The sequence below is a fragment of the Podarcis melisellensis genome (genome assembly GCF_964234715.1).
Source record: "Podarcis melisellensis genome assembly, chromosome: 11".
Lineage (NCBI taxonomy): Eukaryota > Metazoa > Chordata > Lepidosauria > Squamata > Lacertidae > Podarcis > Podarcis melisellensis.
This window is the reverse complement of record NC_138543.1, coordinates 33,181,127-33,205,029: the sequence shown is the minus strand read 5'-3', so window position 1 is coordinate 33,205,029 and position 23,903 is coordinate 33,181,127. Positions and strand designations below refer to the sequence as shown.

General features: G+C 39.5%; 1 protein-coding gene across 3 annotated transcripts in view; it reads right to left on the bottom strand.

Moving 5' to 3' along the window:
• Positions 1–23,903, bottom strand: part of BDP1 (BDP1 general transcription factor IIIB subunit) — a 43,782-nt gene that overhangs the window by 7,900 nt on the left and 11,979 nt on the right. For 2 of the 3 annotated variants that reach the window (XM_081930258.1, XM_081930257.1), the window contains exons 11-36: positions 23,171–23,333; positions 22,261–22,411; positions 21,238–21,302; positions 20,033–20,183; positions 19,635–19,723; positions 18,872–19,007; positions 18,544–18,626; positions 17,582–17,819; positions 16,454–16,650; positions 15,526–15,724; positions 14,598–14,779; positions 13,575–13,752; positions 13,282–13,415; positions 11,782–11,989; positions 10,926–11,131; positions 10,356–10,575; positions 9,294–9,487; positions 8,497–8,884; positions 7,571–7,678; positions 6,624–6,657; positions 5,876–5,959; positions 4,699–5,014; positions 3,759–3,916; positions 3,295–3,448; positions 2,643–2,808; positions 1,369–1,420 (exon numbers count right to left, since the gene is read on the bottom strand). In XM_081930258.1, coding sequence (XP_081786384.1) covers positions 1,369–1,420; positions 2,643–2,808; positions 3,295–3,448; positions 3,759–3,916; positions 4,699–5,014; positions 5,876–5,959; positions 6,624–6,657; positions 7,571–7,678; positions 8,497–8,884; positions 9,294–9,487; positions 10,356–10,575; positions 10,926–11,131; positions 11,782–11,989; positions 13,282–13,415; positions 13,575–13,752; positions 14,598–14,779; positions 15,526–15,724; positions 16,454–16,650; positions 17,582–17,819; positions 18,544–18,626; positions 18,872–19,007; positions 19,635–19,723; positions 20,033–20,183; positions 21,238–21,302; positions 22,261–22,411; positions 23,171–23,333 — 4,254 coding nt within the window. The remainder of the gene's footprint in view (positions 1–1,368; positions 1,421–2,642; positions 2,809–3,294; positions 3,449–3,758; positions 3,917–4,698; positions 5,015–5,875; positions 5,960–6,623; positions 6,658–7,570; positions 7,679–8,496; positions 8,885–9,293; positions 9,488–10,355; positions 10,576–10,925; positions 11,132–11,781; positions 11,990–13,281; positions 13,416–13,574; positions 13,753–14,597; positions 14,780–15,525; positions 15,725–16,453; positions 16,651–17,581; positions 17,820–18,543; positions 18,627–18,871; positions 19,008–19,634; positions 19,724–20,032; positions 20,184–21,237; positions 21,303–22,260; positions 22,412–23,170; positions 23,334–23,903) is intronic. The other variant, XM_081930259.1, reaches the window with a different exon arrangement.

Sequence of the window (23,903 nt, the reverse complement as noted above, 5' to 3'; positions counted from 1 at the left end):
CATGCTCAGCTACATAATGAATACAACCCTGGGCTGTATCCACTGGTGTTCAAACATATGGCAAACTTCCACAGCAGATCTTCCCCTTCTCTGCCCCCTGCACCCAGCCTTGATATACGATTGATAATGCCATGTACAAATTCCCTTCTTGTATGTAAGCAGTGGCAACTGTAACACATATTAGAGATACAGCCAAACAAATGGAATCCAGATATCTTTTAAAATCATATGTAATTAGACTACATTATACATTTCATAATGTGCCAACTCCAATTTTTATTCCTTAAATATTTATGCCTCACCTTACATTTATAAAAACATTCCTGACAGCTTATTAGTATAAACATTAACTATTACCAAAATAGCCGTTTTCTTAGTATCTTTTGCATCCACAGAAGCGAACGCAAAGAAGCCTTATGTACAATGTTGAAGAACTAGTTATAATAAATTTTCCCTAATAGTAGGGAAAGCAGGATTGCTACAGGCCATTTCAAGTGAATTCCCACTGAATCTCCACATGAGGAAATCTTGTTTGCATAGCGTCTCGTAGGAAAACATTCCATGCACATAGACTCAAACTGAGTGATCAACATCCCACATAAAACTACGAATTTGACAACACAACTTGAATTCTACAAACTGGATTTTTCAAGAATGCATGGTACGTAAGGGAGATGCCAAGTGTGGCCATCAAGTAGGCCTAAAGGCAGAGTCAGCAAGCTGTGGTCCCATGCCCCAGCCATAAAGGTAAAGGTAAAGGGGCCCCTGACCATTTGGTCCAGTCGTGGGCGACTCTGGGGTTGCGGCACTCATCTCACTTTATTGGCTGAGGGAGCCGGCGTACAGCTTCTGGGTCATGTAGCCAGCCACTTCTGGTGAACCAGAGCAGCGCACAGAAACGCTGTTTACCTTCCCACCGGAGCGGTACCTATTTATCTACTTGCACTTTGACGTGCTTTCGAACTGCTAGGTTGGCAGGAGCAGGGACCGAGCAACGGGAGCTCACCCCGCCGTGGGGATTCGAACCGCCAACCTTCTGATTGGCAAGTCCTAGGCTCTGTGGTTTAACCCACAGTGCCACCCGCGTAGGCCATAAAATTAATCAGAACTGGTCGTAACAGTGTTTCAAAGGGAGAACTCTTCAATCTTCGCCAAAGCATTGATGTATAAGCCCATTACATGCTTCAGTCTGAGACATCTTAATGATACCTAGTTGCTGGGGGGGTGGAGGTTATGGTGATCCACATTTGCATTTGTGTCTTCTTCTTTTTAATCTAACTTGTAAATGACGAGTGCATAACGAATGTTTACGTGAAGCTAGTTCCCTAAAGCAGCAAATATGTGATCATAAAACAGTGTAAAATGTACCTGCAGTCATCTCTGTGGTGGATGAAATACTGGAACACTTGGCTGCTTCAGTCTGGCAATTAAAAAATCACAATAAAAATCACAAGCTTGCCAAATAACACTAATGCTCAGAAGATAAAGGGAAAAATAAAGCAATGAAAAATTCTTGATAATTGCTTTAAAAGGAATACATATTTTTATCCATGTTGTTCCCCTCTGCCAAGCCATCTGGCAAAAATGTTTTAGAAGAGTGGAGTAAAAGTCCCTTTTAAAATAAATAAACATGATCTCCTCCTTTGAAAGAACATCACTAAGAAATAAAGGAAAGAGACTTGGCAAAAGTTGTAACCCAAAAGAAAGAATATTTGACTAGAAACATGTACTATTAGGAAATAAAATCTTGCTTATAAATTTACCTTATAACTACAAGGAAACGAACAACTTTGGCCTATAGCACAATCTTTGCCTGAAGTGACTCACAGAAAAGATTGCTCAGTAACTCAAAGAAAATTAATTCCTTCAATTATTCTAATTATTGAAGTGTTCATCCAAACCCACAGAGCTTGAGGCTGCTTCACAGATGACATTTTCCTACAGTTTTTTTGCACATTTACAACAAAAGTTTAAATGCTTGTCAGAAGAACAGTCTGACATGCCTTTTGTGTTAAGACCATTAAAGACAAATCAAAAAAGAAAAGATTGATCAAACCCCAAATTCAAAGCAACATTTAAAAAAAGAAAAAAGAAAATACAGTTTAGCAACAAACAAGCAGGGATACGGAACCATTTGTGGAAAAAGAGATCTAGTAGGAGGAAAGAATATCCTGTCCTGATTCCAATAAGGAACCCACAAGGCAGCAATATGACTGCAGTGTCACAGATAGTCCTAAGTGACTAACGTGCTCTAATAAAGGCTGAGAGGTCACCTGAGGCTTTATGGCACACAGTCCACCCCCTCAAGCCCGACCTCCGCTTGTTCAAAAAACAGTCTCTCTTGAAGGGTCGGTCCAGTCCAGTTCCTCAGCCAGTAGCGGTCTTTGGATTGGCCAGCTCCTCCTGAGAATGAGGGCCAGGGCCATATTGAGACATAGACAGACAATATACATATAAGCAAGGGTGTCGTTTGTGCAATAACTATCAGGAACACTCAGAATGTACTACTGTATTCAGAGTGGCTTCTATCTATAATGGTTCTGTGTGTGTGTGTGTGTGTGCGCGCGCGCGCATGCTTGAAGCAGCTTCCTCCTTTTATTCTCTCCCTTAAGATAGCAGTTTTAGTTATATAAAATAAATACCTGTGCAGGTTCAATTGCCAACAACTGGTGCTCAGCAGGAGCAGAAACTTGGCCACTGATGTTTGTGCTGCTGCCACCGGGTGGTTCAGGAGGGTCTGCTTCTGGAGAAACATCTGGAGCAGTTAACAGTGATGCAACTTCCCAAGTCTCTCTTGCCGTGCTGTCTCTTTGGAAAAATTAAGCCAGTTTCACTTCATAAAATGTTTATCAGTTAAATGTTTTCATGCTGCATAGCTTTGAAACAAATGGTGCCAGGTTTACAGTCACTGTTTGTCAAAGTGATTAAAAGTACTATTAACCGTTCCATATATAAGTTCAGCTAATAAAAAATACAATGTCTTAAAGTGTCTTCCTCAAGTATCTTAAAGATGTTTTATTATTCTCACATCTCAAAAGATACTTGGGTGAGATGATGTGGCTTAACAATTAAAGATGCTATTTCCCTTTCTTTTCTCTAAAAAATGACACCCTCTTTAAATATAGAACCAGTAAATGTGCAGTTGCATATTTCCCCATAATTCTAGTCAACTATATACTGGATATGCTCCTATTCTATAAAACACAATTTACTACATATCTCACATACAGCAGCTCAAGATATCTAAGAGAGAAGCCAAAAGTACTAGCATGTGAAAATTACTAGTGTTATTACCTTTCTATGTTGTCTTTCTGCATGGCAGGACCAGAACTTGGAAGCTGTAGATGATGTTTCTCTGCAGAGCTGCTCTGAGTTAGCTCATTCAGTTTGAGATTCTTTTCCAGTTCAACTTTCTGCTCTTCTATTGCATTGTCTGACACCTTCTTTTCTATTATTTTAGACATTAAAACACCACTCAGTATAGTTTGCGGAATAAATATATACTATTTTGGATGAGGTTACAACATTGACAGGGCATCACATCACCTAATCCCCAGCTGGAAGGATGAACAGACAGACACAGGTACCTACAGGTTTGGATGCACATTTGGGGACCAGAAGCTTGTAATTTAGGAAAAATGAAATCAGATATTCTCAGAAAACATCTCCACAAGCACAGAGTACAATTTCTGCACAAGGTAAAGGATTTGTAAAGTCCTGATAACTAAATGCTTTAAGCGCAGGAACCAAAAACTTACCATTCTGGATTTCTTCAGATTGTTCAATACACGAATCAACATATTTTTGAGAAGCTTTCTTGCTCACCCTCAGACTTCTGTTAAGATTTGGTTTAGGCTTAGGAAATCTACATCTTGCTTGTTTGGATGATTGATCTCCTTTGGATGACAGTAAATCACTGCAGAGAAACAGAAACCACCACTGAGTACCCTTAATTTCAACATTTATCCAACAGAAGTAGTCAAAATCTTAGCTAGCAATGCAACCAATCTAGAAAAGGCATAGGAATGTCTGTGACAGTTCACTTCAAACACCTTGAACGCAACCAACCACCCCGCTTCAACAAGGGCGGCAGAGGTACAGAGGGCATGTGGTTGTACACATTAGTGCGATAATTTTGTCGACATCATCAGGCCACAATTCCATAACACTTGGTCAGATGTGGCACTGGACACCTTGACCAAATTTGCCATAATAGTGGCATCCAAGTTGCTACAAAGTCAAGTGGCTTTATCCCCCAAGTGTCTTGTCAACTACTCAAACTAATCACAGTTTGTTAAAAGGGAATCTGGGGTAACTAATATTTGGATACACAGCAAAAAAAATGCCAGCCGAGCCCTTGAGGATGTGGCAAATGTAACAAAGAATGTCTTCTTTGCTGTCTTCACCACCACATGGCAAGCACAATTATATGTCCTAATGTGTTTGGGCAGCTTTAGAGTGAGTGGCCTAGTCCTAAAAGCCATAGACTGAAGATGAAGATGACTATTCAGGATACATAACACTATACACCTATGTTGTCCATTTACCTATATTTACATGGGATGGCTTGAAAAGATCGAGTTAGAATAGAGAAGAGCTAGGTGATATCATGCTATCATGGTAAAACTTCTTACAACCTAAAGAATGAGGAGGATTCCTAAGTAACACAATCAGATTTTTAAATAGAACAATGCAAACCTGCTGATTCTAGTTGTTTCCTCTGAGCATGCTTCCAAAACTGATGTACTGCAATGCTGTGCAGCAGCTTCATTCGTATTTTTTGAAAGTGACACATTAATTGTTTCCTGTAAGTAAACTTCCAAGCCTGATGGTTCAACAATATGATCCTCTGCAGCAGTTACGTTTGCACTGACCGAAGAAAGCGATTCATTTTCTGAAGGGGCAGGTTGTTGCATGTGACAATGGACTACGCTTTGCTCTTCGCGACACTCATTTGGGAAGCTATCAGTAACATTCATTTCATCTTTACTGGGAAACTCCTGAATTTTTGGTTCTTTTTTTCCACAAAAAGAAAAAGTTGAAAATAATTAAATTCTTAATTTATGTATAACAAACATTTATACTGTGCAATTTCAGTTGGGACAATATAAAGATTACAGTTTGAAATCCTAAGTAAATGATACATTTTCATGTCTAAATTTCATTAAATTACACCACTGCATTTTGAATGAAAGATACCCATGAGACTAGAAACACAGAAATCTACTACTGGAATACATTTTGCAGCTAAACCAATATTTTTATTTTACAATATTTGAATCTTGTGCAAAGTCTGGTTCTGTGGTTAAATCGAAGAGCACCTAAAATGATGTTTAGGGTTTACTAGATACTTCTTAGTTCAGATCATATGAACATCCTTCAGACATTTTTAGTTGCCAAAAGACTGTAATGTAATGTATGACCAGCGTAAATAATGTAAAATGGTTCCCAAGTGCAAGTTTCATATTTCACTTCTTCAATAAAAGCATCCAACACTTATCACTCTCTTTCTCTTTGTTTTAATAAAAAGTAGATTTGAAAAGGAAAAAAATGGAGCAGACCTCCTGGAAATAAGAAACTACTACTGTCACCTGAGTATAGAATCCACACAATATACCCTGGCTAACAATTAGAAGTGGATGACCTGTAATCACAGTGAAGAGGAGACAATTTGGTCTTCCCATATTTAAATAGTGCATGCTTTTAAAACAAACTTAGTTTGGTGTTCAGTGCATGTTAATTAAATATTGCAAAGGAAAAACAACCTTTATTTCCACCCTCCAAAATAATCACAAAGCTAGAAAAGAATAAAAACAATACAGAATCCATTGTACCACTGCTATACCAAAGTGCTATATGATAATACTGAACATACCTTGGATGCCAATGTTTAACTGGAACGCTGGATCTCTCATAGCAAGTAAAGTCATGGCTGCTTCGGTACTTCCATCACTAATCCCTGGAAAATGTTTACCAAACAAAAGCCACCCAAATCAAATTTTGTTTCTCTAATACACCCAAACTGCTTATGCTTGTCTTAAAAATGACTAGTTGCTTTTGGATCCTCCTAGGTACTAACAAATGCATCCCTCATTTACAAACCATGAAAGTGGTTTCAAAGTTCTTGTTTTACAGTGCAATCTGATATGCTTTCTACTCAGAAGTAAGTATCGTTGTTTTCAATGCAGCTTACTCCCAGGTAAGTGACTATAGCAGCATTTGCCAACCTGGTGGCCTCCAAATGTTTCTCGTCAGAACCCAGCCAGCAAGGCTGGTCTGTGGGACTGCAGCCCGAGTAGTTATTTCTTTCTTTAGTGAATGAGAGACTTGAGGATCTCATCTTTTAAAAACTTTTTTTTTTTTTTGTAAATTCCATTATTAATAAAATTCACTAATTTAACTTGGTCTCAATGGTACATTTATTTATGTATAGTTTTTTTACCCTTCGTTTCATTCAAAGCAAGGCTCCCAGTGGCCTATATCCATCAATAATAAGACAGTTCCTGCTAGAAGACACGGCCCAAAAGGAAAAGGAGGAAAATCAAACTCATAAGAATTTCATAACCACAAGCTTCTTTAAGTGGCTATTCAGTTGTTCAGCGTCAACAACTTGGACCATTTACCTGCTTTCTTTTCTTGATCTTCTTGTGCAGCCACCTTAGATAAAAAGAAACGCAAGTTAACTACTGTAGTTCTGAATCCCTCCCTCCCCTCCCCCCCCAATTAAATTAAATTAAATTCTACAGATCAGCTTTTTCACTTAGCATGGATAGTGACAATAACAGTTTGGCTGGAATATCATAAGCCACATTTTGTCATAAATCATGAAGTTGCTCCCCTATTGCCACATGGTTCCACACTCTCCACACAACTCAAACCAACCATATTTTTGGCTTGTTGTGTTGTTCAAATCTGGATCATGGTTTGCTTGTTTCAAACAAACCATGCACGCGGTTCATTTAATGTTTATTTCATGTATTTCATGTTTGTTTAAATGAACCTGGTGCATGGTTTGTTTGAAACGCGCAAACCATGATCCATATTCAAGTGACATGATCAGCCATACTATGGCTCATCTGAGCCACATGGACACTTTGTGGGGAAGCAGGAACAGACAAGCCACACCAAGAGAAAGAGCAAACAAGCCCTACATGAGCACAAACAACAAGGCTTCACATTCCTACAGGTTTGCCTGTTATCATGCCATACTGGAATGGTGTGCTACATGCATTATCTGAGTAGATGAATATACTGCTAAAAATAACTCAGTTCCTTAATCAGTATTGCCACTCCCTAAAACATTTGCTTCTCATCTTGCTTAAGGGAGTGGGGATTATTCAAGTGGCATCACAAAAGTGTAATATCTTTGCTAGCCTTGCTCCCTAGTCATGCAAATGATACGTTAACTGTCCTAAAGTAACAAGAACTAAAGTAACAAGAACTTAGTTGGTCTTTAAGGTGCTACTGGAAGGATTTTTTTTTGTTTTAACAAGAACTAAATTATGCTAAAGAAAATAAGTTTTAAATACATTTAAGGATATTGCATAAAGAGAGAAATCAAAATACTTACATTTTGTGAGGAATACAATCCTTTGTCTGTCTGAATTACAGGCTGAGCATCTACATTCAGTTCATGAGACAGAAATGGCTCATCCGCAACATTCTCATATATCTCAAGCTGTTGGACAGGGAAGCATACCAATTCAGTTTAGCAGTTACCCAAAACCAAACACATTCTGAAAAGGGATCTAAGAAATGTCCTGTGTGCATTGTAACTGCTTTCTGCACACTAAAATATAGCAGAAGTGATTGCATGATATATTTTCAGATGCAGTGGGGGTGCTATATGTTTTACAATTCTCAAAAAGCAATTCTTCCTAAAATAGGCATAAGCAAAACCTCAATGGGACTTAAGTATGCATGCACTCTTAGGAATAGGAATATGTAGATGAACAATTGCTAATGGGAGAGGGGGCCACGGAAGGAATGGACAGATAACATCAATGAAATGTTGAAGAAATAACTTTCTTAAAACAAGTCATCAGATTGCCAGTAAGGTAACACATGGGAAAGAATTCCATGTCACAGACTATACTGTGGCCAAAAAACTAAAGTCACGGCAAGCAATTGGCCCCATATTGTATAATGTAGACCATCGTTGTCATGGCAAAATGATCCATCAACTCTTCTCCATTAGCTGTTCTTTCATACTTGACAATAAAATGCCTAAGACCTTCTGTTTTCTGCGTTAGCTTAAAGGATGCTGAGCAGCTATTTGTAAGTATGGCCAATCAGAGAGACACACTGAACTGGCACATCTGCAGTCATCCCTTTACAGCAGACATGATGCAATTATAGCTTTCCAGATGTTATGAGACTGTAAATCCCATAATTCCTGACTACTGGCCATGCTGGCTGGGCCATATGGATGTTGGGGTCCAACATCTGGAGGGGCACTGGTTCCTCACCCCCACTTTACAGGTGTTTCAGTCGTACCTCTTCCATTGTTTCCTCAATCTGAACAGGAACTGGATTTGGAGATCGAAGCCCTTTAGGAACAAACACTGGAGCTTTGTTTACTTCCTCTGGTGAAAAGCATTCAACTTCATAGTCTGGCTCAAAGTCATCCCCATCATCATCATCATCATCATCCTCTTGCTGAGAAGAAGCCCTAAGAGTCACCAGGTTAACCTTTGAATTCCCATATTCCTTTCTGGCATTCTTGCGAAAGACTGGTTTTGAACTTCTGCCTCTACCAACATTTGGTTTCCCCTTTTGGTAGTGTTTCCCCTTTTCACTAAGGTCATTCTCACATTCAGAAGTGAAAGACGTTATTGATCCACTTATGTTTTTCCTCTGTTTCACTGTCCTTCCAACTTGTTTTCTAAGTATAAAAAAGACATTCTGTTAAGAAGAGTTCTTTGTAAAGGGTGGAAAAGGCAGGGTGATATTTATGTTTCTTCTGTGATGAAAAAAGATGACAATCAACTCTTTTTTTAAAAGATACAAAACTTTTGCTAACATGTTTTTCCTTAGGGGCCTGCATTTACATTATCAATATGGACTAAATGTTCAAGTTTTACTTATTCATAGAAGCATTTATGTCCCACGTTTCCATTTAAAACAGGCATCCCAAAACTCGGCCCTCCAGATGCTTTGGGACTACAATTCCTATCATCCCTGACCACTGGTCCTGTTAGCTAGGGATGATGAGAGTTGTAGTCCCAAAACATCTGGAGGGCTGAGTTTGGGAGTGCCTGATTTAAAGAATAATGTTCAAAGAGTAACTTTACCCTTTTATTCTTTCAGATGCTCTCTCCTGGACAGAATGGGCCTTAGAGGTTTCTTTCTTGATTTGACTTCCACTCCAAGGGGACTGTTCTGAGGAATCACATTTTCCAGAGTGCCCGTGTCCTGTTGGGGACATCGTCTCAATACTATCTATATGATTTCTTTGTCTTGATTCAGAAGATGACGCGGAATTGTGCTGGAAACAATACAAAATTGTGCAAACTTTAATATGTTAAACTCTTCTGTGTCCTTTCAGATCTCCTACCCTTCCTTTCACATCCAGCTTTAAACAAAAGCAGCAGACAACCAGCTTCTTTAACATTCAGGTAAAACTGAAATAATTTTCAGTTTTATCTAAAAATATTGAAATAATTGTCTTTATTTTGAAAATGTCTAATTTATTATCTAAATTATATCCTGCCTTTCCACACTGACACTGAAGGTGGCTGTTTTAACAGCTACAGAAAAAAAGCCAGGTTATACTAGTTGATTTGTATCTGTAGTCCATTACTAATTTTGGTAATGAAGTGGATAGTGTGCTATGTCCGCAGAGTGACTTCCTTTTAAACTGCAGTTAAGCTTAACTGTGGTTTCAAAGGTGAACACCAGGCCAGCGAAGCTACCACATTAAGAAACCTAATTAATGAGAAAGATATGGAGAGAGAATGCTACAAAATCTTAATTTTGTGTATCTTATTGCCAAAGGAGCCTTAAAAAAGAAAGCGGGAGGCAATCTCAAGGACTTTGAAACTGAGAATAGGATCTGCTAAAAACAAAACACCTTGGGGATTTCCTAGCTTCTCCTTCCTGATGCAGCTCTATGTGTCCCCTGAAAACCCCTCCAAAGGGTTCACTGTGACACAGGCCACTGCATCTGGTGGGTGGGGAGGGAAAGGGATCCCTTTGCATGACTGGGTGCTTTCCACTCATCCTAGGATTTCATTGCTGTTCCCATGCTGCTGCAGGTGATTTCAGACAGCATAAAACCAGCTTGTTTATGAAAATCCAATATTGTCAAAACCATTTAAATCAAAACATGATTTAGAATTCTGATCAGGGCTCACCATTAATGTGGGTATTTCCCCAGATTTGCTGTCACTTGGGGTTGCGTTGCTTTGTGTATCGCTTCCAGTTTTCTCTTTGGTGCTGACTTCTTTTGAAGAGGCTTTTTTCTTTTTAGCTGCTCGGGCTAGGTTTGGTTTCGGCTTCTGAAGAGGACCCCTCAACAGATGTGTGGATGTTATGCTTTTTGAAAGACTCCCTTCATGAGCACCAGAGATATCACTGACCAAAAAGAAAAAGTAACAGCAAAACAATTAGATCATTCCTGTGTTTAGTTATTCCTGAAAATGTGTGTGTGTGTGTGTGTGTGTGTTTTCGTATATCTACCTTTTATTTTCTAGAGTCTAAACCATATTAATATTTTTCCTTTAAAAACCCAGAACCAATCTTAGCTCCTCCTTAGCTCCTCCACACGAACCCAATAAATTTGTGATAGTGAGAAAAACAAAATCCCACCCCCACCCCTCTGGCAAGGTTATTTTCAGCTTGGAGATCCTTGAAAGTTCTAATAATGCTTGATATAAAGACTTGGGTTCGCAAAGAAACACTTAACTTATTGAAAACTATTTTACCTTTCTGGAAGATCCAGACACTTTCCTTCAACATCTTTAGAAACAAACATTTCTTTTTGGTCTTTTGGAAGTTCGCATCCCTGTGGCTTCTCAGGACAATCAATTTTCTGCTGATCAATATATCTTTCGGGTGATGGGGCTTCACTGGATTCTGACACTTCTTTTTTCTCCAGATCACCAAGGGATGCCTGGGCATTGACATTATCCTTGATTTTTTAGAACACATACGCTTGTCAGTTTACTAACAGAGAAAACATAACCAAAACAACATAGTGCTCACCCCCTTGATGTTGCTGGTCTCTAAGTCCCATCAGCCCCTACCAACACAGCCAATGATCAGAAATTATGGGAGCTGTAGTCTACCAATGTCTGCATGGCATCCCTGCTCAAAAGCTTCATCTGGATTGTGATCCAGAAGTTAGTGTGAACTGGAATTTCCCTGTAGAGTCTTAAGATGGTCGACTCTAAGAATTTTCTGTTTAACTTCTGTCTGAATTATCATTGCCATAGGAATTTAAGTTTGGCTTTTCTGGTTCATATAAACTTCATCCGACAGTAAATTTATGAGTCTTTAAGGCGACACAAGTAGATTCATTGTTCAGAAACAGAATTAATTTAAAATATATAACAGAAAAAGATATGCAGGGAAAACTCCATAAAGCCTTTGCAAGAAAAATGGTCAATTATCCAAGAATGTGGGCCAGAACTATTTTGCTTCTGTGGTCCCTTTCCTAATGCAGACCCCTCTGCTCCCTCACCTGCCCCAAAATGAACCGGAAAAACAGCAGCATCTCCCACAATGTTGGGACAGGTAAAGCTGTGCTTAAATGAAAGAAAACTAAAGTGTGTGGCTAACCTCTGAAGGCAGGTGCAGATCACTTTCCTTGGTCATCTCTGTTTTTTCTATGTCTCCCTCAACTGGAGCAGTAATGCTCTCTGACATGGGGTCTTCTTTCTTGTCAATCATTCTTCCAAGGTTCGGCCTGACTCTCTGGAATCGACCTCTCACCAGCTGAGCTGGTTTGATAGTACATGGCTTATTCTCTTGGGAAGCTGGTTTCTCCCTATCCCACAAAAGGAGAAAATATTACTGAAGTGATTGAACAGGCCCAGGAACCAAGGGAGTGCGGTTTGTGGCAAAAGCCAAACAGGAGAGAGGGGAGGAGACTTCAATCCTTTCACCATCTACAGCTACTCCCCCCCCCCTTGCTAGCCTTGCACATGCTGAGCCTCTCACCATCAGGCAAGCCAGACTCAGCAGTTGAGAGAAACAGTAGTCTTGTGACCTCTGCATCTGCAGCCAAGCTATATCTCCTGGCTGCAGCACCAGCTACAAAGCCAGCGCTACAATTGTTTTAACTGTTTTCAATTGCTGTTGTTTACAGTTTTACTGAGGAAGGAAAGATGGCTCCACCCTAAAGTTTAGCTTAGAAATATTTTAATTAATAAATTCACAGATTTTCCCACTTGACCAACTGCTTCTCTCTCAGTGGCAGTTCTAGCACAAGAAAGAGCAAACTTAACCAGAGGAAGTAAAGTAACTGCCTAAGAGCTGAATGGCTACATTCAGACCTAATACATTCAGACCTTCTACAAAGAAGCAGGAGAGGAAATCTGACTCTGTGGTTTGCAACAGCTGCCATTTCCCAAATTCGGACCTAGGAAACTGCAGTTGGGAAGAAAGTGTATTGGGGTTCTGCCAGAGCTGTCCCCCATGCTAGCTGCGTCCTTGTCTCAAGTCAATACTCTCCACACCTGAGAAAAACAGTTGCAGCTAGAACAGAAAGGAGGGTGTGGAATCGTCCAAAGTGTGTGGGAGGATAAATGGTCATTCAAACATGCTTTGATAGCCTTGGGTGACGAGGGAGCAGATGGGAGACTGTAGGAAGCAGATACAGGGTTTAGCAGCCCTGCCCAAGCAAGGAAAGAAACAGAAATCCTTCAGCTCCAGAAATCCCAAGGCGAGCGCACACAAGAAAAGGGAAAGGCGGAACTCTAACCTAGGACTCCCTTTCCCCCCAGTTAAGGAGGGCCTGTTTTGCTTTTTTCTTATCACTGTGTGCCCTCTAGTTGCTACTGGTGGGAGTGCACTAACCCAAAGCTCTCCTATAGCTAAAAGATGGTTTAATTAGAGAACCTTTGCCTATACTGTGTCACAGCAGAACCCCCATTTGTTTTTCCTCTTGCTGTATTATCAAAACCTGAGCATCACCAGCTTGAGGGCATAAGAAGAGTTATCCGCATTGGGGCCCCAGCAGAGAACTGCACTCTTAAAAATATGGAGGATTTGTAAAGTCATACACACAAAATAAAGGGAGTTTGGGACAAACTAACAAGACCTTGTTGAAGAACACACCTGGGATATTGATCTGAAATATTCTGAGAGGTACTGGGTGCTTGAGGATCTTCCTGAATCACTTTCTCCATGTCTACCAATCTGTTCTCCAAGCCTTCAGCAGGTAATTTTTTTCTGTCACTCTTTAACTGAGGCTGGCAATAAGAAGCAATATTGAACATCAAAAGGTGGAACCATTTTAGCAAAGATGGTCTCAACTTTACACTGCATTTGCAAAAATATAGAAACAAAATCTCTCTTGAATTTGAAATGTCTTTACTACTAAAGAAAGTCTGGCCCTTTTCTTAACTTACTACTGCAGGGAGAGTTCTGGAAGGTCCATGTTTCTGCAGTTCTGATTTCTCAGTTCCAGCTGCTGCTTCATTTCCTAGAGATGGTGTTTCTTTCCTTCCAGCTGCCCTTCCTATGTTAGGTTTCGGTCTCTGGAATCTGCCTCTGAGAAAAGGTGTTGGCTGAACAGTGCTCTGTTTGCTGGAGGGGAGACCCAAAGCAGCACATATGGCAGTTAAAATCATTCTCATCAGATACATCACCACTGATACACACATGTAACAAAACTACAACCATAGGTTAAATAATTTATCCCATGTTTCACAGATTAATGGTAACTAGTGTACTTCTCAAATATGTAACAGAAAAACAAGTGCAATAAAACCTGCATTTGGTACTTCCACAAGGCTGAGGGAGAGACTTGCCATCATTGCCCTTCCCAACATATGCCTTTTGTGGCTGTCAGCTTTGGACAAAGTTCATTGTGGAAAAGCGGCACATAAGTAAACTCAATCAACCAATCGAAATAATTTTCTTTTCAGTTCATCAGTAAATTTAATTATGTGGTGTTATCTTGCTTTCATCTTCAGTAATCACACATTCATTGCTTTCCCAAGGATTCCCTAGTTAACTACGGCTTAAATGAAGGGAACCCTGTTCCCTGCCTACACTGCTGCAGCACCGTGTTCCACCTCTGAACAGTTACTCCTGAAGACCAGGAAATCCCCAAAATGGTACTGCATTGATCTGTTAGAGGGAATAAACCAATCCGTGGCAAGGCTGCTTGAGTGTTCCTGGCCCCAAAGCAAGACAGATAAACCTGTTCTGGCAATAGCTCCATCACAGAAGGATGGAAAACAAGGTTTAATTTTGGATATTTTTATTGCATCTCATTTTCAGTTAAGGAAAATCTGTTATCTCCAACATCTATCAACATATCAAATGAACAGATTTTTTTCAACCCATGTTTCAAATCAGCAGACCTGTAAAGGGGGGGAAGTGGATTTCCAACTGATAACGCTTTTTAAAAGATGATAGATCCTTACCCAACTGTAATCTTTTCTTGGATATCTGGGGATGATAAAACTTCATTTGGATCACTACTTTTGAAGTCAGAATGGCTTGGGAGAGACAAGTGGGTCTCATTTGTTGCAGCTGCTTCTTGAGTATCTGCAGAGTTCCCCTCTGACAAAAGTGGCGGTGGCAGGATTACGCATGCTATAGTTTCCTAAAATATATTATCAGAATGTTCAATACCTGGTGCAAAATGCATGCAGTTAAATTATAAAGTTCAAGGAAACACACACACACAAATCAGGCAGGGAATCCAAGTACAACACAAGACTACCAACAGCTTGTTCTATTATAACATACAAGGTAATATTTTTCAGTTCTTGTACAGGGAAGCAATGCAACATCAGCAAGGGAGAAAGTGGCATTAAAACAGCTGAACTGTTCTACTAACTCTCAGTCATTTTAAGAATCTGATATTCACTTAAGCTTTGTAAACAATCCATGCAGTTTACTACAAGCCTGTCCCTATGTGACTTTAAAAAACAACAACCCCAAATTAAGAAAGTCATCTTAATGTCTTTGTTAAAACATGGACATCCTTCACAAAGAAATGCTTCACGCTTGAGTTTCAAGAATGATTTGGCATACAATGCCAGGAACTCCTGGGTTTTTTAAAGGAAAAAATAGTGACACTGTGCTCCTGAAATTAAACTGCAAGTATCTCATATATGGCCTAAGGTCAACAAGTGATCTCATAGGAAACAACATGCAAACTGACTGCCAATACACCATCTGTCCCACACAGGGCTTTCTACAAATCTCAGTATTGAGTGTAATTTAATGTTTAATGTTTTATTGTGATGAGAGTGAATTCATAGGTACTTCAGGAGCAAACAATACAGCAACCTGAAGCTATTAAATTATCAAGAACAAAGTACCAGAATTAAAAATAAGTCTTACATCCAGATTAGAGGACTTGCTGCCTTCACTCCTGATATTTTCTCTAGAGTCAGTCTTATGTTCATTTGTAAGCATTTCTTTTTCTACTTGTATTAATTCCTCTGTTTCTGCCACCTTTTCTGTGTTCTCCTTTAGACTTTTCAATGATGGCTCTACTTCAGCAGAATTTTCTTTCTCTTCTTGTATAAAACTGGAATCTCTGTTGGATGAAGAAAAGTCAACAGGACTTCTATAAATTCCTAGTAAGCAGGAAAGGGTGTGTGATTTTGTTTTCCTTTTTAAAATCTCAGGAGCAACGAAAAAACTAATCAACACAATGTTGCCCAATACAACACCACAACCCACATGAATATGTGCTTACTTACACTCTTTGCACATGTTTCCATTACTAAGGACAATTCCCATAATTATCATGCAGGCAACAGATGTTCTCACTCATACCGCAATAAATAATGTTGCCGCCTGCTTGTGGGGCGGCGAGGGAGAGGGTGATGGCAGTCAGAGGGCAGAGGGACTCTCAGATCCTGCTCAAGGAACAAAATTGACAAGTGAGCAAGGGAGGCACAGGTAGGTGGGCAGGAAGGGGAAACACAGAGCACCCCACACACGATGGCTCTGGCAGCCAGAAAGAAGAAAGCCAAGAAGGATGAGTGGGTGGAGGCAGCGAGACACTTGCAGCAGTCATGCTAGCTGTTTTTCACCGCTCTCCAGCTCTCTGCCACTCTTTTCACACCATTTTGGCGCTATTTTTTATTTTGTGGCAATGCATGTAAACACGCTTGAACCTGAGTGGAATGTGCGTTGCGGGCGGGGGGAGGGCCTGCACAATATATTTGCCACAATTATACACATGTCAGTATGCATTTTTTTCTATTAAGAAGATGGCATTGTGCCCCTTATTCTTTACCTTCAAAATAAGAAACCTTACCTGGTAGCAAGATCCTTCACATCCTCCACTTTATCACTTGACGGAAACACATTTTTAAATTCATGGCTCTCACATTCAAAGAGTGTCTTTACAGGAGATTGGATTGTGTGTGCCAAAAGCACTTTCTCAGCACTGGCAACAGCTTTGTCTTCTAAGACATCACAGTGGGGAATGTCAGCTTCATAACTAGCTGCCTCCTAGGAAACAAATTAAACTTCTCTGAAACACCCAACATGTAAGAGTTAATAAAGAAAATAATCTGAAGACATTCAGCTAGGGTATACTTAGACAAGAACACAGTGTTCTTTTAAGCCTTTAGCCTGCATTAACATAAGAAATTAATACCAATATAAAAGAAAATAACAGTTAAAAATGAGTTACAAAAAAAAGGTTACACTGGTACTGGGGGTGTCAAAATTGCTAATGTACTAGACTGCTTTGGTATGATAAAGCAGTACATTTTCACGCCGCTTAGGATTCTTCTATGCATGAAGTCAATGCAGTTCAAAAGTGTGCTGCCCTTTCTTACTAATACAGTTAGCACAACAAAACATATGTTTTGAATAATTGAGGATTACATCTGGAAAAAAGAAGGCAAGCTTTAACTTGGGCACCAAAACCAATATGTGCACATGTTATTTTCTGGACCAGATTACATCTTATATAAGCAAAATAATGCTGTGCTCTTGATATAGGCCCCAGTCCCAAAAACATAAAAAGGTTTTGTCCGTTGTCTGCTAAAGTAGGGATAGAATGCCCTGTGCACCTACAGTGTACATCTTTTACATCAGCAGGAAGCCCATTTTCCAGAATTCTGAATTAAAGATCTAGACTGCCTGCAACTTCCTCACATGTAATTTGTGCGCATTCAGCTTTATGCATGTGGCTAAAAAAAATTAAAGGGGGAGGAAAGGGCGTGGGGTTCCAGGAAAAATATAATATGGAAAGATTTTGAGTACTTAGATGTGATCTTACCATCTATATTAAGAAAATGAGTGCTCTGGCACCTTTTAGACTAACTGGTTTATAAGAAACATAAATGTTTACTGGCTGGAATCTAATTCATCCAAAATGTCAAGTGCTCACATAATGTTTTATGTACAGTAGCAAGCGGGCTGTGGGACTTACTGTGGTAACAATTAGGAGTTCATGGCTGTTATATTCAGCTTGTATCCGAATCTTCTCAGATGATTCAATGGCTGCATCAGCTGCCTTTTCTTCTTCTGCCTCCGTGTTTCTTGCTGGCTCTTCTGGCTTTCTAGCAACCCTTCCTAAATTTGGCTTGGGCCTCTGTATTCGTCCCCTTGCTAATGGTGCAGGTTTCAAGACAACCTGCCTGCTGCTTTCTTGTGATTTCTTACTAGTCCTGAAAGAGCAATGATTTCAGGGAGGAAAAGAATTAGGGGGTCTTAAACATTGCAAAGATCCTTCATTTCATAATGTAATTGAATCTGATCGTTATTTGAACCAATTACAGGCGCCACTTCGAATTTTAGAAGCTTGTCACCATGGAGGATCAACTCTCCCGCTATGAATAAGCCAAAGGTATATCATCATCATAATCATCATCAACAACAACAATATATAAACAGGCATAGTTGTATAATAAAAGCAGGAGTGGTGTACCAGCTGTGGCTTTATCCACAGAAAGCAGACATTGCCTCTGTAATACACGCCTTTCTTACCTCCAAGTTGGATTGCTATAATGCGCTCTACACTAGTCTGCCCTTAAAGACTGTCTGCAAACTTCAGGTGGTACAGAAAGCAGTAATAAGAAAAGTTATGAGAACTAAGTGTTCCAATAATCTCACACCTATTCTGTGCCAACCACAGCAGCTGCCTATTAATTTCTAGGCCCAATCCAAGGTGCTGGCTTTGGTCTTTAAAGTATGACATGGTTTGAGACCAGCTTATCTGAATCTGCTTAATTCTCTGATACTGTTTTTAACTTCTGCTGCTATTATGTTTTACTCGTATTGTGTTTTGTAGAACAATTTTACAGTTTGTAATATGTTGTGAGCAACCTGCTGTGGGGTAACTCTAACGGTCAGCCTATAAATTATAGAATAAACTTGAATAAACATACTTACAGAGATTCAGTATCTAAAACTTGGCAATCTTTTTCTGCAGTCTCCTCTGTGACGATACCGAGTGCATCATGCTGGTCATTGCTCTGAGGAATAGGCATAAAAACAAGTGGAGTATACATTTTTAAAATAATAGTAATTAATAGTTAATAAAGTGGCAGAAACCTGCTATAGAAAACAACTAACATAATCCTTTACATGGAGTTAAAAATCACTAATAATAAATAATAATAAATAATAATAATAATAATAATAATAGAGAGTTATTTTCCTAATTTCCCAAATTGCAGGAGCAGGGTAAGGGGAGAATTAAATCTAACATAGAGGATACCTTTCCTACTGTTTCATCAGCCTCTGGCTTTTCAGGCTTTTCCCGGAGAGGTGCTTCTTTTCTGCTGGACACTTTCAATATATTAGGTTTAGGTTTCTGCCGACGGCCTCTCACTACAGGACCTTTTTGAGTGTCTCTGGAAACACACAGAGAGAAAAATTATAATCCCAACACTCTTTAGGCAAAACCTGCAAATAATTTATAAAAACAATTATTTATACTCTCCAAAACAGAGATGGAAAACCTGCGGCCCTCCAGATTTTGTAGGGCTACAACTCCCATCGGCGCCAGTCAGCAAAGCCAATGCTCAGGGATGATGGGAGCTATAGTCCAACAACATTGGGGATGGGACCAGATTCCCCATCCCTTCCCTAAAATGTCCTAGTGATTTCAAATGCAAAAAATCCCAAAAGAAATTGTGAAAAGTTCTGTTTTTAGTTTCCACTCATTACAACAGTTATGCCTAATGCTCTGTTATGGTTAAAGTTTAGTACTATTTGACTCATCTCTAAAAAGGATAGATTTGGTTCAGTATCAAAGCAAGACTTTGCTCCACAATGTCACCTCTTCTTCTATCCCAAAGAAACACAGATCAGTGTAAGCTGCTTAACTCCTAATAGTTCCTACTGTGTCTGATTAGGAGATGACATTCTGTAGGCACCATTAGGAGCTGCTTCCTTCACCACACCTGAATATAGTGAGTGGTAAAGTGATGCACACTGTAAGCCATATTTTTCAGTCTTTCTACTTTACATATACTTACTGGGATTCACTTGCCACATCACTGCTTGCTCTGTCTGTTTGCTCTATGGTAGGTCCAGTTATGTTAGCAGTCGTATCTTGCACAGAACTCTAAATGAAAGAGACATAAAGAACTTAGATAAGAGTTATTATCATTGTGCTGTCTATTATTGTGCTTTGTATTATGTTTTTATTATTATGCTCCATAAAATGTATCCTTAATGCTGTCCATCACCCTGGGATCTTTTGATAAAATGCAGTATACAAATTGAAATAACAACAACAGAGGTGTGTGCAACAATGCAGCCAATCTCCTGAGCCCTCTGAAAAACAGGATTGGGTTGTGAAATTAAAATAACTTCCATTGCACAGAAGAGAGAATAAAAGCTTGTATTAATTTAAAATTATTTAGTCCCATACCTTTTCTGCAGCAACCAGGACCTCTGAAAGAGAAATCTTGCCCTCGGATGTGGCATTAACTGGAAGTTCTTTTTCTTCTGAAGGTTCTGATGCAAGTCTCTGTAGCTGTCCTTTCACTGTGGTCTTTTCAATAGCTGCTCTATCCGTTTCCCTGAAGTTAAATTGAATATATTTATTTTTTCCAACAAACACAATCTAGTCCATCACCAACCGTCTCAGTTAACATAATTTATTATGGGATGTAGAAGTGGTGGTGCCATCTATTATATTTTCCTGCCAGTCACTTCCTGCTGAAGCCCCCTGTCTCCCAAAAGCCACTTCTGAGTGTAACAGGAGTTTCCAGAAAGGTATGCAATGCAGCCTAGAAATTTTCTGCAGGATGGAGAAATTGGTAAAAATCTAAGACTTGCCATTCAAACAATACTCACAACCTTTGGATTCAAACTATGTATTTCAGTCTTGCACAGCAGAGGATCTACTTCTATACACATTAAGAAACAGAAATAGGAACATACAAAGAGCCCTGCTGGATCAGACCAAAAGCCGATCTACTCTCACATCTTGTTGTCACAGGGGTCAACCAAATCTCTATGGGAAACCTCCAAGCAAGACCTGAGCACAACTGCACTCTTGTCACTTGTGAATTCCAGCAACAGGTAAACACAAGGTCTATAAAGTCTCTGTGACAAAGCCTTTGTGATCTTGTTAGTTCACTGACCAAAAGGAACATTATATTCCAATGCCACACCTTTGTAAGAAGGTGAATAGGTTCCATTCCTATGTGCTTACCTGGAAGTAAGCCCCATTGAACTCAATAAGACTTACTTCTGAATCTACATACATAGGATTGCGCTCTAGAAAAGCAAATATGAAATTAAAAAGACAGATTCCTTTAGGCAAATAGACCTCACACCCGTCATATATTTTCCACCTCTTTTCTTTTATTTTATTCACTTCAAATGGTAGTGAGTTTTCTTTTCTAAAATCTCCAGACCAACTTTACCAAGCCCATGTAATAAATTAAAAGCAAGGCTGAGAACCAGGAATAGGAGTTATGAGATCATAGACATTACCCTCCTTCCTACTTTATCCATAGAGAGATCACCTGAACTCCAAACTTGTTTGAAAGCCTCCCCCACCCCCGTTATAGAATTAGTTTCATTATATGTGGGGAAATAGGAATCACATTCAATTATTTTACTCACATAAGCTCATCATTACTTGGAAAGTCTGTATTTTCATCTGGTTGATCTAACTCTGCTACTTCATTCTGCAAGGAAATCAGAACAGTTAGTATGATCTTATGGTCCTGGCTTCTTTAATGATTAAGGGAGAGGCTATGCCAGGGAGCAAGAACCTCTACCCACTAAGCTGACTTCTCTACAAAACAGAAGTGAACACTGATGAGAATTTCATGTGTGTGTCATGGTTGAAAGTGGGGGAACCCCACATATTGTTCTCTCACTCTCTGGGGGGGAATTGAACTAAAGTAGAATTTCAGTCAGCTCCCAAGCACACCACCTTCAGCTCCTTGGAAGATAAAGGTGGTATATAAATGTAATATATAAATACATAAATATAATAATAGTGATGATGATGTGTCAGAAGCTTTTACAGCTTGTGCATACGAAGCAAAAATCTTTGCAGACTGCTGTGCATCTCCCCCACTGAACAAATAGCAGGCACTCTCCGGGTGGACATGAATGTTTTCCCCATGTGGGTTGATGACTGCTTAATCCTTTCCTCCTCACCTAAGCCATCTCTTAGAATTGCCTCCTCTCCCAGGCTGTTTTTCTTCCCAAGGGAAACAGGTTCTAGTTTATTTGTTTTTCCTCAAGGGAAAAAGGCATTTGAGACGAAGGCAAGAAGAAGAAGAAGGCTGAAACAGTTCCTCACCCAGCTGGTCCTCCACTCAATCTGAGTTGTTTTACCCAAAAGAACAAATCCAGAACAAAGAAATGGGAAACGATCAGTGAGCTCCCAGAATATCTGGTATGAGTCCTTGTCCAAATAAGCTATCAGAGGTGATAACACCCCCTTATCTGGTAGCCGGCCTGCAAATGCAGGCACAATGTCACCAACCCACTACTATCCGTATGCAGGAATCTATGCCGAATCAGAACAGAAACCTTAAGTGTGGCATTCAGTGCCTTCTTGAGGGTTTTATTTTTATGAGTTGTTTCTTTGAAATAGGAAGTAGGCTAGAAACGCATGTAAATATTGTTTACCTTCGCTCCACTGTTTTCTTCAACACCTTCTTTATTTGTTTTGAGAGACATCTGAGACTCTGAAGGCTGCCCAACATGGTGCTGAGAACTCGCATCTGAATCATCTGCTTCTCCAGAATCAATGTCTAGGAATTCATTACCTTTCTGAATACTGGAAAAGTAAAAAGAATATGAAGAAAGCATTAATGATTTTCCTACTCTACCCCATAGGCTCATGGCAGATTCTTGTCTCTTACTTTCGTCTTTCAGCAGCTGTGCTAACTGAGATAGAGGCTTGCTCAAAGTGATTGATAAGCGAAAAGAGGACTGCACTGTAACGTCCTATCAAAGAACCCCCTCCAATACTCAAACTTTGTATCTGAAGGCAAAATTCAGCATTGTACAAGCACACTTCTGCTCACACAATAGGCCTTCCAATTCTCTTCCCCCTGCAACCTTTCAGAGCAGATGTGTGGCTGCATGGGGCAGGGGACTACAGGTGGGGGGAAAGAAGATGAAGCCACATTGTTCAAGCAGAAGACTGCTGCTCACACACAGATAGCAAATAAAAAGAAGTTCACAGCACTCTGGAGTTATTCAATATTTGCCTATGAGATTCTATAGAGGTGTGCTATCTTTCTCCCAGCCCAAAGAGAAAGCAGGTTATGACATTTGTTTTGAATGCTCCTATGCACTCTCCAAACAAAAAAATTTTTGTTTCTGTATATAAAAGACTCAATAGCTCCATATAAAGAAAATTAAGGCAGATTTGTCAGCCACATCTGAGTGGCAAATGAAATGGGCTCTATGTAACACAGCAATGCAGGGAACCTTTAGGAGATTTTTGGAAAGGAAGTAATAAAGATGTTATATTTATACTTTGTATCAAGGCTTGTTCATATAATTCTGCAAAGATAATATATCTTATTACCCAGATAAAGTTGAACCAAGGTCTCCCTCTGTCTCTTCATCCACCTGTGGGTCTTCTTCAACAGATGGAAGAGTTTTGGCAGGTGTTTCTTCATCAGGGACTTCCAGCTCCTCACCAATTTCTTCTGCGCCATTTATCTCCACATTAGATGATAGATTTTTTCCTGACAATATATTGTTGAACATTATATGTCCACTGAAGCAATTACCACTCAAACACACTTCTAAAAGACAGAGCCTCTGGTTGCTTCCACATTAACTTTTTTCTTTGAAATTACTATCCAGATGGCAATTTTCAAAAGCACTACATTTCAGTATTTTCTGTGTTTCATTCCCATTTTCTCAAATTGATCTTTGGTCATTTCCTCCCCACCCACCCCAAAGTAAATTTCAGTTACACCACTGGTCTATTTGTGATGGGCAGGCAGGATGATTTTGAATAACTAATATACTTTTAATTAAAGCTTCTTCCTACCAGATCCAGTTAATTCTATTGCACTCTCTTCAGTGGATCTGATGAAGAGCATTTAATTTACTGGTTTCCTTTACTGGAAGGACTCTAGTGTGAAAGAAGTGCAACTTCCTAAAGTGATCTGTGATTTTCCACTGTCACAAAGCATTAATCATGTATTTAAGTTAATAGGAAGGAAAAATAAAATTACACAATGTCCTCCCTAACCCAGCCATTCTAATGCCAGTCAGTATATGGAGTTTATTTAACGGTAAGCTGAATC